A 17,337-nucleotide genomic window follows, 5' to 3' on the forward strand; every position below is an offset into this window, starting at 1 on the left:
CGCACCCACACATGCGCGCGCGGCGGCATGTATACCCGGCCGCCTATATAAGCGCGGCGGGCAGCGCGGCGCGGTCAGTATCGAGCCGTCCTTCGGGCTGGTTGTGTCGTTGTCGAGAGCGTTTCTTGCGCAATTCGTTGTTTTGCGTCGCGCGGCGACTCCTCTCCGCTTTTTTCTTTGTGCGTACCTGAGCAATCCACCTCGAGAGCTATGTCCGAGGCGCACGTCGACGAGTACGAGCACTTCAACTACGACTACGACAAGCACATCTTCACCGCGCACGGCGGTAAGCAGAGGAGCAAACGCGAGGCCGTCGCGCATACCAATCACTTCGACCCGAGCGGCCATTCCAGGAAGATTCTCACCAAGCTGATGAACACCGAGCACAACAAACGGCAGACAACACCCGGCAAGAGCAAGGCGTAATCCGCATAGGTGAGATTTCCCGCTGTCGCTTTCGATGTTCCTTCAATCTGTTGTCTCGGGATATCCGGCGCCACGGCGAATGTCCATTTTTGATCATCGTTTCCTTAAACAACGTAATTTGATTAATTATCTTCACGTAAGAACGACGCCATTCTGCAACACTCCTGCATCATCCCGAGGTTCAAGGCGAAGTCTTCGTGATATCTTTCATTTTTGATATCAATCGACCTTTTTTTTGTAGACTGAAAATTTTTCTATGGGAAAAATTTAGTTTTGTAGAGATCATCTTTTATTCCTCCTTCAAGTTTACTCAATTCGCTCCCAAACGCGGCGCGCACAATGATCAAATAACGCAGCGTAGGTCGTACGTCGTGCTTGGATCATCATTGTTTCTTGCTGCGATTCGTCGGCACGGGTGTATCTCGTTGCTCGGCAATAGCTTAGTCAAGATTTCGCTACCCGACACCCTCACCTGTATTTGCATCGCAAAATTATCAAAAGCGGCGAACGCGAAACGCGCGCTCGTATTGCGTCTTATTTTCGTTATCGGTATCTGCTACCTCGCGCGTTGCGATGACTCACTCGTCGCGCACATATGTATGTATGTACATACACACATACATCCATCCGTTTGTTTTCACCTTCGGTGTTATACATCGCTTGCGTAATGTGTACACGCGCGATATCATCTCACGTTTCGGCGATATCGGCTATTTTTTCGGGAGCCGTTCTCGACTGATCGCCTTGCGCCTCTCCCGATTTTCTCCGACTTGCACTGACAATCCGTTTTTGTTTTCAGATTGCGCACGTTCCTACGCCTTCGGCGGCAGGTGTTGTCACGTTGGATCTCATCACGCAAGACTTGCTTACCGCCTAAGGGACGACCGAAAGAAATCTATATGAATATTCGCCACGCTCTTATTGTCTAAGGAAATGCATTTAGTCACATAAGTTCTCACTCGGCGTAAGATTGGCGCGGGTATTGGAGGATGTGAAATTGATACTCGTGCCTCTTCATCTATGTCAGAGGCACGAATCATGTTATTTAATAAGAGTACAAAGTAATACACTTTGACTGTTGCTTACTTCGTTTGAATCTGGAGTTTGCATGACACTCTTTTTTTTTTTCTTTATTGTAGGATCGTAGGATTATATATTACGTATTGATTTCTCGTGCGTTACTATCAAATCGATAAGCTATGATTTATTGTGATTCCTTTTTTTTACTTATATGATTATTAGATGTATGAGATCTAATAAATAAAATTTCCTTACGCTTGTAGCTCCTTTTAGCGCGTGCGTTCTCCGGTGCGTCGCAGTAGAAGAAATTATATGCTGCACACACTGGTCGCGTGTCGCGGCGACACGCGACCAGTGTGTAGCAGGCCTTATCGCTGAGCTGAGCAATAATCGAGCGATAAACGTTGCAAAAATTCTTGCTATTGTTCACGAGGAACGGTCATTGTCATCGCGACGCACTTGGAAAACTCGCGCTTAGAAGCGGGCTAAGTTGATCCATTTGAATCAACTTGAGACCACACGATGTTTAATGTTTAAGAACGCGACTCTTGCACGTTGCAATTGGTGATAAATTCTTCAGAGTCGCGAGATATATCTCGCAAGTTTTTCTCGCGCGATAAGATAGCCTATCGTGTGTATTAACAGCATCATGATATAATTGTGTTAAAAGGAAATTGTGAAATAAAGATTTCTAGTTGATGAGAGAATGCATCTTTGTTTTGTTTAATATAAAAAAATACACTTCACTCTACTCTCTTATCTTTTACGTCTATATATTTGTTGGACGATTACTTTGTTTTGCTCCCTCTTATATTTTTTTATTAAAATATATATTATATTAAAAAATACATGTAACATTCAGGTAACCATATTGAAACTAACGAATTATACGCTCGCGTATGTATATTACGTAACGTAATATTCATCAAGTAATTGTACACAAGCTGCTAAAAAATCGCGAATTAATATTATAAAACGGCGTATTCGATTTGTATAAAAATGCATCCGGACACGAAGCGAGAAGAATTAAATCTAGACAATTCCACTTTACGTCGAACAATAAATAACAGTGTTTCCTGTTCCCTCCAAATTTCATGCATAACGTTGTTGCTTCAACATTACTATATATGTATATAAAACAACAAATTAATTTGGAAAGATGCTTATAACACACATCTAGTTATATTTTATTCGACTTAACGTGGAATCATTCGCTGACACAACTAAACCGTAATATATATAACTGTAAATAATTTAATTCAAGAGAGGCTTGGAAAGTTCTTTAAAATTGTACTTTGTTGCATATCCAAAAATGTTTTGAAAACAGAATGATCAACATTGTTAAAAAATTGAGCACACAACAAGTCCTTGTTTAAAACGGAATACGTTTCTACGAGATCCACACATTCTAACACATAATAAAAGATAAAGATCTGATTGCACCGATTCTCATTTACTGGTAATGTTACAGTATATAAGGCTGCCAGTATATACTCAACGATCTTCATATACATAATATAGTACAGATTAGTAACCAGAATTAGAAACCAAAATACGTACCACTGCTAATCACGTTAACTTATATTTATTAAACTCCGTTTCTTGCCTCAGGATGCCAGTCAGGATAAATTCTGTCGACTGTACAGTAACGGTCTTGGGCGCTCTTGCGAGGAACTTTCGTGCGTTCATCAGATCTTCCTCGCGGGATACTATCACCGCACGTTCAGGCCACTTGGTCGGTGGACGCAGCAGAGCTTTTCCTCCACATGATGTCACCATGTCTATGAGAACAAATATTATTTATTAATAGCACGAAACTCGGTATAAACATGCTTAAATTCGTTATAAACATGTTTAAACTCGTTAAAAACAGGTTTAGGATGGCATAAAAATAAATATAATCTAATCTTGCCTTTCAACTCCTCTATGGGTGGCGGCGCAACGTCCGACGTCAATACGACAGTGTAGCCGTCCAATAGCTTCTTTCCCTTGGCCTTATCAAGACTCTTCCTCAATCTGAAGCCGAACTTAGCCTCGGCGGCGGGATCTTTCAGCACGTAACCCTCCCAATCCAAAAACCCTTGCGCCGACTCGCTCTCTTTTAACCAGTCGATCGACACTATGGGTACGCCCCTTGCCAGCGCACACAGAAACTTGTACGTCCTGCGAACCTTGTCAGTAACCAGAATGGTGCACCTTGCCGGGTCTTCCACTTTGTTTCCGCCTGTAAAATAAGAATTACGAAAATAAAGGAATGTCTGTACTGCGAGGCTGACAAAGCTCTGTGTTCGTTATGCTGTGAATCCGTATGCCTACCTAACGCTTTTACCATCTTGCTGTAGTCTTCCGTGATACCTGTAAAAAGAATCTTGTGCCTCGCTGCAGCACTTGATGTAGAACTGTTCAGCATAGATGCGCTACTACGCGTTCTCGAAGGCGTTGAAACGACGGATGACGTGTTCTCCGCGCTCCTATTTGCTCTGGGAGAAATGCTATCGTTGACTGTGCTGCTTTGAGGCACTCCGAGCTTCTCCTTTTTGATATTCGCTGCTTTGGATCTGGAAGATCTGGGGTTGACTAACGCGACACTGCTTTCCGTACTGTTTTGACTGATCTCAGAAGAAGAAATGGAAGAAATGGAAGAAATGGAAGAGTCGAGGACAGGCTTTTTAAATATCTTCTTTTCTGGAATTTTCGCTTCTGGTAGCGAAGGAGCGGAAGCTGTTCTAGTGGATCTTCCGCGTTTGGCCTTCAGTGCAGAATTATCAGATTGCGCGCTGTCGGAATCACCTATGGACGACACGCTGCTCCCAGTCAAAGCGGAATTCTCTTCCGCATTAGGTCGTTTTCTACTTCTGGTTCTCGATTGCCTTTCCAATATATTCACGTTGCTTCTTTCCCTGACCGATAAATTAGGAGAAGAAATATTCTCATTCTGCACACTACTCGAAGCTCCTCTCATGATCATCTCCACTTCCTGTGACTCCCTTCCTGATATGGGACTGAGTATAACCTTTAAAATTTTACCTTGACTCGTTCCTGTTTTTTCTACTTTCGTTGACGCTTGCTTAGTTTTATCGCTATTTTCGTCCACAGTCGCTCCATTAGGTTTACGTCTAGTAGTTCTCGTAGACTTGATATTTTTTTGCAAAGTCGTTTCTTCTAAAGTAGCCTTAAACGGTTTTTTATCATCTGCGGAAAATCTTGTACTTCCAATCACTGGCGAATTTCCGCGCGAGTTAGTTTCGACTGAGTGCTCAGACATATTCGGCGATCGTCTGTCGCTAGCGGTTCTTGTCTTTTTTCGACCACGCGTAGAAATTGTAGAACGCTCTTCGACAGCCTTATCTGCCTTATGTTTCTTTGAATTAGTCTGCTCTACGTCTTCTTCTGTTAGAGATCTCTTTCTATTTAAGGTGATAGATCTCGTTTTTGATTTACTGGTCGTGCTTTCCGTGTCAACTTTCTTCTGAGCGATGCGTGAATGTGTCTCATCATCACTTTGCCTGTTGGAATTTTGTCGCGTTGCTCTTCTGCCGACTCGCCGAGGGCTCTTCGATCGAAAATCAGTATTCTGCTCTGGCTCCTGCGAGGCACCGGAAGAACGCGTATTTTTCTTTTCACCGGCGGGCTTCGTGTCTTGCGCATTTTCTTTACTCTGTCGTTTCAATTCATTGTTAAACATTCTGTCTGCTATCTGTTTGAATCGTTTGAAATTTGTTTCACTGTCTGAGTCATCCGAAGTATTTATGACATTTGTCGGTTTTAAACTATCAAGCAGCGACGACTTGTCACCTGTTTGATTCAGATTTTCGTCTTCCTCGGTGTTTTCAACGTCTTGTTTGCTTAATGATTTATTCTTTAAGCTCTTCTTATTCTCTTCGTTCGCGGCCGTGCGCATGGATCTGTGCGACGATATCGATGCCGATGATCCAGAAGGACTCGCCGGATTTGAGAGTGTACCCGATATTCTAACAGCTGGTAAGCGTGTCAGAATGTCATCGTCACTCTCATATGACGTGTCCAATGTTTGCGTAGGTTGTTCATTCCTTGATGGACAAGGTGCACAAACATTGAGATCACTCGCCGGATCCCTGTCAGCATCATCAACTTCGATTTCGTCGGAATCTCTTTCCAATGCAGCAGCCGTTTGTCTCGTCATCCTCGACTTTCGCAGGTTTCTTTTATTGTCCTTGCCCGAGACAGCTTTATTTACCTCATCATCGACTTTCATCACAGCGCCGGTTTCGTCTTTTGGGATTCTCTTTGCTCTTCTGCTCGATCTCGTAGTGATATTGTCATCGTCGACTTCCTCGTTGTTTCTTTTGGATTGCTTTGAAGAATTAGCATCCTGACGGGAAGAAATCGTCTTCACGGAGTCTTCGAATTCCGGTGTATCCTTCAGGATATTTCTCTTCCGTTTAGTGGTCAGAGTAGAAAAATAAATATCTTGCGAATCAAGTTCTACGTTATTTACATTATCAGTATTCGCCTTGGTAGACGGTTGTTTGCACGAAGATCGATCACTGGTCGCGTGACTTCTTCTCGTTGACTGTGCCTGTGGTGTGTTGTTTGTGAGCACCTTGACGTTCGCGATGAATTCGTTAGTAGATAAGTCGTCGTTGCATTGCGACGATTGCAAAATATCTTCCAGACACTGGGTCGATATCTGCTGTGGCTCACGAATGCCGTCGTTACTTGCACTCTCGAACATTTCATTAAGATTCCGCTCCAGCGTGTCGTCCAAACTCGCCTTTTCGCGATTCGAATTCCTCTTATCTTTATTTTCAATCTCGCCAATTACCTGAGTTGGTGCCAGTTCATAGTCCAAGTTGTCGCGATCGTCCTCTGACGCACGACGATCTGCCGATCTTGTATTAATAATCTGCGTGGGCATCGTATCGTCCACGTCAGTCCGATTGTTGCTCGACGATAAACTTTTCGAGGTAGTCGCGGTTTTCGGTGAAGTCCTATCCGGCAAGATAAGTTGCGTTGGCGCATCGTTGATGTCCGATGGAAGCATACACTGTTCATCTTGGTCGCGCTCAATCGCAATTCTTTTTATGATTTGTGTTGGCGCCGTGTCGCTGACAATACCGTCGGTTTTATTTACTTTCGTTGATTGGTTAATCGACATATCTCGATCATCGTTCAAGTCCAATCGTTGCGTTGGTAGATCGAACATGTCCTCGGATTCGACGCTCGTGCCTGGATCATTCCTCTCACTCATACTTCCATCGCGCGCTTTGCGCGAAGCGCTCGCAGACTCGCGCCGCTCCTTGGCAAGTTCTTCGAGATATTCCTCCGCGTCGGTTTCCGAGTCGTCCGGGTCAGTTTGTTTCGATCGGTGCTTCTCACGCGTCTTATTCAGCACTTTGCACATTATGAATGTATCCTTATCCTCGGCTTCGGAATCATCCGACAGTAAGGCCTCGATCCTGCGTTGGGTAGGAGCGTCAAAAATGTCATCTTCATCGTGTTCCTTGTCCGATGCGTTCGACGTACTTGCAGCATTATTGCCTCCTTCCGATGATCTTTTCTCTTTCTCACGCGGTTTCGGCGTGGACGCATTTGCCGCACGTATTTCCTCGTGCTTGTCGATACCGTCACCAAAGTACTCCAGCAAATCCGTCGTCTCGAACAAATGAGCGCTCTCGTTTAGCGGCGAGGCGGGACCGTCCTCGTCGACTCCCGGTGAGGACAAGTTCAGAGATCTGGGACTACTGGCCCCGGAATTCGGCGTATTTGTGACCGTCTCGGTATTTCTTTTGCTTGGACCAGCCTTTGTTACATCATCATTATCTTTGCCCTTGTCCGCTTGGCCATCTGCAACGCTACTCGATTTTAATTGAGTTTTTGTATTCTTGATCGCGTTTGTATTGGAGTCCAATTCGAGTTGCGTTTCCGCATCGTAAATGTCATTCGTAACGCGTTCATCTTCTCCAAAGTTTTGCGTTTCCAAGTCATGAATGCTCCGCTGAATTCGATCTACATTCTCCTGCCGACTCTTAATTGGATCGATCTTGGATTTTTGAGCGTCGATATAATAAAGAACATTTTGCGTTTCCATGTCCTGAATGTCCGTCGCCGTATCGCCGGCGGTTTCGTCGCGAATATTCAGGGATGTCTTACCAGCACTCGCTTTAACGTGCGCGCCTTCAGGAAATTCCTGCGTCTCCATATCGTGAATGGAGCATGCAGTTTTGTGCGCTCCTTCGAATCTTTGCGTCTCTGCATCGAATATACTAACATTTTGATTCTCGCTGGCGTCAGTAATGGACGTGCTAGCAATCTGCGAGTCATCGTTTGCGGCCACGGAAGAAGCGCAGGAGGAATTTTGCTTGTCGAAGCTTGTGGATAAACGTTGCGGAAGCGACGGCCGTCGAAAAACGTTATTTTCATCGTCCCTCTGTGAACCGAAAATAACAGACCCATCTTCGCCGGATGAAACGTTCTGCGCAAATATCAGAGAGATGTGTTGGTGACAGATGCAACACACGTTGATCGCAACGTTAGTCACATGCACGATACTTACGAGAGACGAATCTGGAGTATTCGGGATTATCGTGGCTGCGATTCTTTGCCGTGGCGGTGCAGTATTTTTCTGCGGTGCAGGTGTTTCTGGTATAACTGTGTCATCCGTCGGGCAGTACGTGCAATAAGTTGCACGCACTCTGCCGAACTCAAGGATGCTTCCATTTTTGAGTTCATACGAACGACTTGAACGCAATATTGACTGCGGGTATCAAAAGGAAACAGAAAAAAAAATACTAAGTAATGCCGAATAAAAGCCAATCCAAATTCTTCAACTGTCTTTTCATAAAAATCTCATAGAAATCGTTTCTCAGAAATTGCCTTCTGTATTTAACTTAAAATAAAAAGGTACATACCGTCTCTAAAGATTTATATGTAATATAAAATTATAGATATTCGTTTCTCATTGCGAAACGCGTTTATCTGTATCCAATAGTTAACTCATGTATTATGGATAAACATTGTCATAAAAAATAATTTAAATGAATAGATAAGAAAAGTCAAAAGCACAAAAATAGTCGCGAAAGTTCTTATCTTCAGCTATTTGCAATTAGCAAATGCATTCAGCACAGAAAAAGTTTTTAAATAGATTAAATATTTCCATAAGAGCTTACATGTACGCATATGTTGTGTACATCATTTACTAGAGATAATATTATCAATTGGTCAGCTTTGCATATGTTGCAAGAAGAAATGTACAAGGATGAACAACATCCATGCATATCAGATATGATATAAGCGAAATAACACGAGCTCTAATAAATTGCACAATTGCTGTGTTATGTGTAATAAAAAAATAAAAGATATAGTAGTGCTATTACATTATTCAGCTTCGTCTTATTGGAGGAATTCAGATCGCAGATCCACGTGGATTCTTGTCTCGCATTAGCTTCGATTTCTGCATGTAGCTTCGACACAGTCTGAAAAGAAATTTAAGCACCATATAGACATTTAGATATTTTTAAGCACGATATTTAGATATGTTTCCATAACAATAGGTGGCAATTATTTATCGATAAGGAAATGACGCACGAAGATACATGCTTACGCACGAATAAGATAATAGCAAATCGATTAAGATCTTATCTTGTTTGATCAAATAAAAAAATAAAATATTTTTATTGCACATGCAGTCTATGGAAGAAATTTACGTGATGTGATTTTCCAGATTAATTTCCGTTTTTGATTTGGTGGAGGCATTTTGAAAAAGAATTCTCTGCGTATCATCAGGTCGCACCTTCGCTTCAAAAGTGTCACAACTCAAAACTTACAATTTTTCACAAAGCGCAGAAAACTATTTTTGAACATACTAACACATTATTAACTGCTATCATTAAAAACGATAAAATTTAAAATACTATAGTTTTAAACTTCCTAACAACGACCTATTAACCATGAGATACACAACGCAACTGATAATACAACACTATTGTTGCTGGCAATTGTTATTGACACAGTTTCACTCGGAATATTATAAGAGAGATAACTGCTCTTTGACGGCAATCTAAGAATAAAAAACAAATGCACTTTGATCGGTCGAGTAGGGTTGTTGGAATCGTTTTACAGTATTAACTCGAAATTCGAAATTTTTTTAGTTGTGACACTTTTGAAGCAAGTGTGCGAATATTCTAACTTTGAAAACCAGGGCAGAATCTTTTTGCATGAATTTTATACATCAGCAGGATGAGAGATGCGAAAAGAAACGCACATTGTGATGAAACGGTTCTCTCAACAAAGAATAATTTCTTATCGCCAGTTAAATTTACTTCCTCGCGAACACGACTGCCTGATATTTCGGCGTTGTCATGATAATCGTTTACAAAGTATGCAAACTGCTTGACTTACACGCCTGACTGTACACTACGAATAGGTCTACGATTAACTTCCATCGCTTGTTGATAGCGCTTATCTAATTTCGAACGTGTATGTGTATACACACATGCGATAGATGACATGAGGATCGCTCGATTACTGAATATAATAAAGAGCTGGCGCCAGGAGAGAATGGCAGTTGGCAGAGAGTATTGGTGCGAGCGACAATACGCTAACGGCCGAACCATGCTGATGAGATTGCTGATTGTTCTGTTGTGCCTGGGCTTAACCGTTCATGCAAACTTGGACGAGCCAGCCCCGAGGGTCAAAACTCCTTTGGGAGCATTAAAGGGCCACTACCAGTTATCACAGAATGGCAAGAAGTACGAAGCGTACGAAGGGATACCTTACGCCTTGCCACCGATCGGAAAATTAAGATTCAAGGTAAGTAAACACTTAATTGTGGCACAAATATTCTTATTGATTTGATTTTCTGAAGCATTTCTTGCGAAATAAAATGGTAGTAAAGTTTTGCAATTAGCGATAAGCACTCCTTGATATGATTGTTAATACTGGATATTTATCAAGCACTGTTCAAAACAAGTTTTCAAAATAACTTCCATGATTGAAAAAACAATCCATTCGTAACGAACGTTCGAATCGAGAGAACCTTTATTTATTTTTATTCGCAGCCTCCTCGGCAAATACCAGCATGGATCGGCGAGTTGTCGGCTACGAAGCTCAGTTCTCCGTGTATTCAATACACGCAACTACCGTATGATCCTGCAGAAAAAGTTGAGGGTTCTGAAGATTGCTTGTACTTAAATATTTACGTGCCAGTACGAGAGAAAACAGTAAATAGAGCTCCTATGCCGGTTTTCTTCTGGATCCATGGCGGTGCTTTCCAATTTGGTAGCAGTACCCTTTACGGTGGCAAACATCTACTAGATCACGATGTCATATTTGTTACGATTAATTATCGACTGGGACCAATGGGTATGTGTAATTCTAATGCATTTATCGATAATAACTGTTGATAATGTTGATATTTATAATAACTATTTATAATAACAAGCTTACATGGGCAGTATTAATTAAATATATTAATTAATTATTAAATCTATATAAAATAAGTTATACAATGTTTTTCGTACAATTGTACAATTATTTCTTGGCATTGGAAAATTATCTGTTTAAAATTCTTGAGATATAAATTAACGATCCTAAATAATAAATATGTAAACTCGATCGTATTTCTTGCGTACTTAACTTTTTTTTAAATGATATTAAAAAATATTAGGTTTCCTCAGCACGGAGGATGAGATAGTTCCTGGCAACATGGGTCTAAAAGATCAGAGTATGGCACTTCGCTGGATATCGGACAACATAGAGTGGTTCGGTGGTGATCCGAAAAAAATAACTTTAGTCGGTGTGAGCGCTGGTGGAGCGAGCGTCCATTATCACTATTTATCGAAATTGAGCGCAGGGCTCTTCCAAGGTACGCAAATTTTAAGGAACATAAAATTGATACTGTACATCGCATACAAATAAACGACGCCGTAATTCAACTATTTCGTTAATTAAACTATCTTCATGCCACAATTTTACATCATATAGGAGGAATATCAGTCAGTGGCACGGCATTCGACTGTTGGACGCAAACTGAGAATCCTTTAGAGAAGGCCAAGAAGCTGAGCGTTCTGATGGGATGTCCTACGATTAATAGTAGAGAAATGATACGCTGTTTGCGATATCGTCCGGCACGTGCGATCGTACAGGCTGTCGGTGAATTTATGGTGAGTCCTGCTTTACATTTATTTCGCAGAGAGGAACAAGCGAAGTGATTCTCGGAGAAGCGAAAGAAAAGAACATTTCGATTTCCCCTGTTCGATTTTAGCCGTTCATGTACAATCCCTTCACTCCTTTCGGACCGGTACCCGAGAAAATGAGCGACGCGCCCTTCATCGACAGAACACCCGCTGAAATCATAAGTAGTGGAGAAGTACAGGACGTGCCATGGATTACGGGTGTGGTGAGCGAGGAGGGTCTCTACCCCGTAGCCGGTAAGACGATACCCGGCAGCAGTTAGAATCTTCTTAAACGTACGCAAAATTTATCAATGATAATTCGTCACCGTAGAGTTCATCGCTATGGATGACAAACTGAAAGAACTGAACGACAACTGGGACGTACTCGGTCCGCAATTCCTCGACTTTAACTACACCATTCCCAGAGAGAAGCACGTCGAAACTGCTCGTCTCATCAGGCAGCATTATCTCGGGACAAAACCGATAGATCGACATAGCACGGTAGAACTGGTACAGATGGCGGGCGATCGCTTCTTCGTGGTTGACAGCGAGAAAGCTGCACGAATGCAAGCTAAGATGAACAAGAACCCGGTTTGGTACTACTATTACTCATACAGAGCGGCGCAAAGCTTGAGCAGTTCTTTAGCTGGTAATACTGACAATGTGAACTACGGTAAGTCGACAAATTTTCTGAAAATTTGTACGTGAAGATGAATGTATCCACGTTTTAAACAGAAAAGAAACTTTATCGTTATAAATTCTTTAGGAGTTTGTCACGGCGATGACGTGTTTCTCGTAATAGACACTCCCTACATCGATGCAACGACAACGCAAAAGGATCTTGACATGCAGAAAATTTTAATCGATATTTGGATATCTTTTGCCAAACATGGGTACGTGCAAAATGTCCTATCGGCATTACTATAAAAATATTAATTTTCAACGAAAATATTAATTATTGTTTTCTATATGTTTTCAGTGTACCGAACGAGACTGCTATAAACTGGCCGAAATTAGATCCTTCGCAGAAGGAGCTTTATTATCTGCACATTGCTAGTCCTACCGAGATTACTATGGAGACCAATGCCGATTTTGGACAGAAGAACTTCTGGAATTCGATCGACTTCAATGAGAATAAGGTGCAACAATCTACTACAAAAACGGAGCTTTAAACAATTGTTGAATGTAATAATCCATAAAATGGATTACCTTCTCTAAGTTAGATATAGCTTTAATAACTATAATTTACTAAGTTCTTGAGATATGGTGATTTATTTCTCTATGGTCAATTATTTCTTTATATTCTTTATATTTCTTTATATTCTAAACTGTTTTTTATTCTGTTGCTCTATCAAAATTCAACTAAGTTTTACATTATGCATCATGTAAGAGAACATAATAAGAGAACTTACCGCATCGTTTATGACAATGTCGCAGCTACTGAGTCTGCCAATTTTTGTGATGCCCCTCTTGATTTGATGTTTAGTAGAATTGATACTTAATGTTCCTACCTGTGGAATAATTTTTTTAAAAATGTTTTTTAGAAACAAAAAGGCAATCTAAGATTCTGATAAAGCAACCAGTAATCTAAAAATATTAGTAAAGAGCTAGTAGACAGCTTTAAAAATCAAAACTCACTGAATCTATCAATTCAATCAAGTTATACATATATTGATAACATTATATATTTAGAATAGTGAGATACAAATAAGTTAATGAAACTTTGTTGTAAGTTTGCATTGATAAAAATTGCAAATAAAATGATAATCTGCTCTTTTCCTACATTACGTCATTAAAAAAAAAAATATATATATATGAGATACATTCGATTATAATTGTCATGTGATCATACCTGCACGCGATCTTCTGCTTCGAGAGCGTTCGAAAATCTCTGAGTGGGCAGAAAATCTTCATCCTCGTAGATTTGGGTGGCTGCGAAATCCATTATTATCAAAACTCGTTTGCGTTTGAATAATCAATATTTAATCAGCATCAGGAAAGAGATATTTAAATTGTCAATTTCCTTGTTTTGATAACATAACCTATTCTGCGCACCGATATTAAAGGTTTCAAAAATATTACGTAACTTGCGCACAGGTACAAATGTACCATGAATAGGAACACCTCACAAATAGTAACACTTGTAATGCATAATTAATATTAATACAAAACGTAAAATATTCTCGCACTGATAATCTTTAAACAATTGACTGACCACTCGGCGGACTCTCGCCATCCCGCCTTTCCCTTCACACCATATTTCCAGGGTCGGCAACTGTAGCAGATTTCCTAGCCGACAAACACTCGATGCGCTTTTACGAACATAAAAACAATTTTCTTTTTAAAGTATCTCAGTTCACCTCAAATTCTCCGTGTTCAAATTACGTAATAAATATCGCCGCCGACTTATGACACGTCATGTTGCGCTTATCATGTGCTTTCGATTAATAGCAACGCACGTTTCGATTAATAGCTCATTATTCGAGTCGCCATATTTGCCGCGAAAGCGCTCGTGCGAATTCAGAGAATTTTTTAAGTAACAAATGCGCATGAAATCAACAATTTTTCACACTGTCCTATCAAAATACGCTTTGCTAACGCAGCTTATGACACAACTAATTAAAAAATAATCGCGTATACTTACCTGGCGATGCTCGCGCATCGATTCCGCGGATTCCGCCTCTCTTCACACAGGACAAGTCACTTCCAGCAGAGAGAAGCCTGAGAGCGGTCACGCTCGCGTTTTAACTGTAACGCCTCAAACGTGGACATGGAAGTGATTCTGTTTTTATTGCTCACTGAATATTGAATAAAGATAGAATGACGCCGCGAGCGTCGGGAGCGTCAAGTGGAACGCATATGTCCACGTTTGAGGCGTTACAGTTAAAACGCGAGCGTGACCGCTCTCGGGCTTCTCTCTGCTTCCAGCGAGCGAGAAACCATATCGGAATCCTCACATTAGCGCACAGTGATCTTGCGTTTAACACACTCACAAATTTCCGACATTTAACGAAACAGCAATATTTTGTATCTCGAGCTTATATTTCCGCGAAAATAGAAAAAGAAACAGAGCGTCACGCACCCACCGCAAGACATTCTGTAACTGATCGCTATTTAATATATATCGAAGAACGAACGAGCGAGAATCGAAACCGACGGTGTATCGATTATCGCACTCGCATTTCCGCCGAATAACGCTCCGGATTGATTATCCGTAAGATGCGGCAAGTAATGGCGCGGTCCCGTGGCGTGGAATATGTTATAGAGGTTATGTGTATGTTATAGAGGGTCTCTGTACTATTGAACGAGCGTACAAAATAGCTTCCGATTCAGTTTGTTGATTGACATTTTGAGACACGGAGATGCCGCCGAAATGTAAATTTCAAGAAGGTACAGCCTCTTAATCTTTATCTGAAACATCAGAAAAGTATTTAGTATCGACTAACTTGTAAGAATGAATGTTAAAAATCTTTTACATATAAATTTTCGAATTATTGATAATAGATGTGCGATGTTTATGGAGCTGTTTCTGCTTCTAGGAGAAAAGGTTCTGTGCTTCCACGGGCCGTTGATCTACGAAGCGAAGTGCTTAAAATCGTCCATTAATAAGGATAAACAAATCAAATATTTCATTCATTATGCCGGCTGGAACAAGAAGTAAGTTCATCGTGGATTATTTTATGTTTTATTTCTGACATTTTTTTATAGACTTTAGTTCTTAAACCGAATTTTTAAGTAATCCTTAAAATCTGCACGTTATAAGTTGTCGTAGGTTAGAAAACTAGAAATAAATTAGATCCTGCTAGATTAAGGAAATTAACCTATACACTGTACCCTTGTGAAACCAGCTGGGATGAATGGGTGCCAGAAAGTAGAGTGCTCAAGTATAACGAGGCGAACGTGCAGAGACAGAGGGAGGTCCAGCGAGCACACTCGAATCAGCAGTCCGCTCAGAAAAACAAGAAAGGGAACACGACGACTAAGACACAAGGGAGGAGGAGCGACGGTGGCAGGGAGAAAGATACGGACAGCAGGGCGAGCACGCCGGTTGCGACAGCTGAGAAGAGCATGAGCCGTTTTAACAAGGGCATGAGCAGCACAGCAACATCCTCGTCCTCCCATGATTCTGCGTCTGAGCCCACGCGCAAGAAGCGAAGGTTTTTATACACGCACTCTCTCTTTATAGAATTGCATGATGCGATTCCTAATCATAAAAAATTGCTCTTCTTCAGTCGACTGGAGCCAACTGGTGACACCGAGGAATATCTCACTAAAGCGGAGGTTAAAATCAAGCTGCCGGAGGAATTGAAGTACGTGCTGATCGACGAGTCCGAGGTGATACTCAAGCACCACAAACTGCCTGCGTTGCCCGTGCAAAATACAGTGGACAAGATCTTGGACGATTACGTGGAGATAAAATCGTCCGGGAAAACAAACGATGTCAGGTAGGGCACGGTGGAAATTTTAGGTCTTAGCGTCACTGCAGTTAACGTTACGTAAATAATTATGTATGTTGAGTTTGACTTGAATTTTTTCGTTTATCTTAGGGAGAGCGCGCTAGAAGTGACGAAGGGCATCCGGGAGTACTTCAACATCACGTTAGGACTGCAATTGTTATACAAGTGGGAGCGGCCGCAATTTATACAGATAATGAACGATAATCCAGAGACGCTGCCGAGTCAGCTGTATGGAGCGTTTCACCTGCTTAGATTATTCGGTAATTATTACATTTTTCTTACAAAAACGCTCATTTAATAATTCGTTAAATGGTACAGTGTTAATAATTTTATCTCCCTCGCTTGTAGTGAGGCTCGGCGGTATGCTGTCGTACGCACCCCTAGATGAGAGGAGTATACAATTATTGTTATCACATTTCCACGATTTCCTGCAATATCTGCAAAAGAATAACGTCGAACTGTTCAATCTCCAACAAGATTACACAGATTCACCACCGGATTATCATCGAAAGTATGGTTAAGTGAGTGAAGTTACTGTGCAACTCTTATATTTGTGTTCGTTATATATGACGTACATTTACTTAAGCTGTTTTAAATAATAATAATCCCATACATGTGAAACATATGTGGCAATGTTGTCTATCAATGTCTATCGCGCATTTTTCGCTACCTTAATAAATAAAAGAACTTTTAGTTACGATACATTAAAGTAAGTAAATTAACGTACACTGAGAAAATGATTCAATGATCAGAAATACTCATGTGTGAAATAATCTTTGAGGTCTGTTAAATGTGCATTGAAAAGGAAAAACCAAGAAATAGAATAGAAATAAAGGAATGTATTTAAATATGCTGGGTAACAGTATTTTTACATCGAACACATCTACAAATAATTCTCAAGATTTGTTAATCGCAAAGCACGTCGTTCATCACGTTGCACGTAAAAGCGCCTCCAAGAAAAGTGACCGAAAAGCCACCTGATTGGCTGAGAAGCCACGCTGAAGGCGCTTTTGTCGTTGCAAGCGCGTTCTTCACTACGAAAACTAGAAAATTACAGAATTAAAGGAAGAAATGCTAAATTTTGTTAGTTTTACACAAATCGGCAGTAAATGTTTCATTTTTTACCGATTTTCATCATCACGATGGCGATGCAAAATAAAAAAAAAGAAAAAGATGAGAGGCATCGGTTGGGCAAACGCATTTCAAGATAAGACTTGATGCTGCCGTTCTATGTTATTCATATTCACGGGCGTCGCGTCCCCGCCGTTCCGTTGTCGCCC

The 17,337-nt window shown here is 41.1% G+C and overlaps 4 protein-coding genes across 4 annotated transcripts; 3 read left to right on the plus strand and 1 right to left on the minus strand.

Annotated features, from left to right (window-relative positions):
• Positions 1-66: 66 nt before the first annotated feature.
• Positions 67-2,150, plus strand: LOC105281682 (nuclear protein 1). Its single transcript, XM_011343090.3, has 2 exons — positions 67-435; positions 1,226-2,150. The coding sequence occupies exon 1, from the start codon at positions 211-213 to the stop codon at positions 424-426; it is 216 nt and encodes a 71-aa protein (XP_011341392.1). The 5' UTR covers positions 67-210; the 3' UTR covers positions 427-435; positions 1,226-2,150.
• Positions 1,560-14,205, minus strand: LOC105281693 (mediator of DNA damage checkpoint protein 1). Its single transcript, XM_026970350.1, has 7 exons — positions 13,453-14,205; positions 13,013-13,111; positions 8,802-8,900; positions 7,982-8,182; positions 3,763-7,900; positions 3,359-3,670; positions 1,560-3,227 (listed from the first exon to the last, which is right to left on the minus strand). Exons 1-7 carry the CDS (start codon positions 13,543-13,545, stop codon positions 3,016-3,018), a joined length of 5,154 nt encoding a protein of 1,717 aa, XP_026826151.1. The 5' UTR covers positions 13,546-14,205; the 3' UTR covers positions 1,560-3,015.
• Positions 9,969-13,418, plus strand: LOC105281685 (venom carboxylesterase-6). Its single transcript, XM_011343104.3, has 8 exons — positions 9,969-10,236; positions 10,485-10,788; positions 11,093-11,290; positions 11,410-11,588; positions 11,690-11,855; positions 11,932-12,273; positions 12,367-12,493; positions 12,580-13,418. Exons 1-8 carry the CDS (start codon positions 9,985-9,987, stop codon positions 12,770-12,772), a joined length of 1,761 nt encoding a protein of 586 aa, XP_011341406.2. The 5' UTR covers positions 9,969-9,984; the 3' UTR covers positions 12,773-13,418.
• Positions 14,206-14,710: 505 nt separating the features above from the next.
• On the plus strand, positions 14,711-16,905 carry LOC105281704 (mortality factor 4-like protein 1). Its single transcript, XM_011343125.3, has 6 exons — positions 14,711-14,990; positions 15,140-15,257; positions 15,449-15,757; positions 15,833-16,045; positions 16,148-16,317; positions 16,406-16,905. Exons 1-6 carry the CDS (start codon positions 14,963-14,965, stop codon positions 16,576-16,578), a joined length of 1,011 nt encoding a protein of 336 aa, XP_011341427.1. The 5' UTR covers positions 14,711-14,962; the 3' UTR covers positions 16,579-16,905.
• The last annotated feature ends 432 nt before the right edge of the window (positions 16,906-17,337 follow it).

The sequence above is a fragment of the Ooceraea biroi genome, chromosome 6, assembly GCF_003672135.1.
Source record: "Ooceraea biroi isolate clonal line C1 chromosome 6, Obir_v5.4, whole genome shotgun sequence".
In the NCBI taxonomy this organism is placed as follows: Eukaryota; Metazoa; Arthropoda; class Insecta; order Hymenoptera; family Formicidae; genus Ooceraea; species Ooceraea biroi.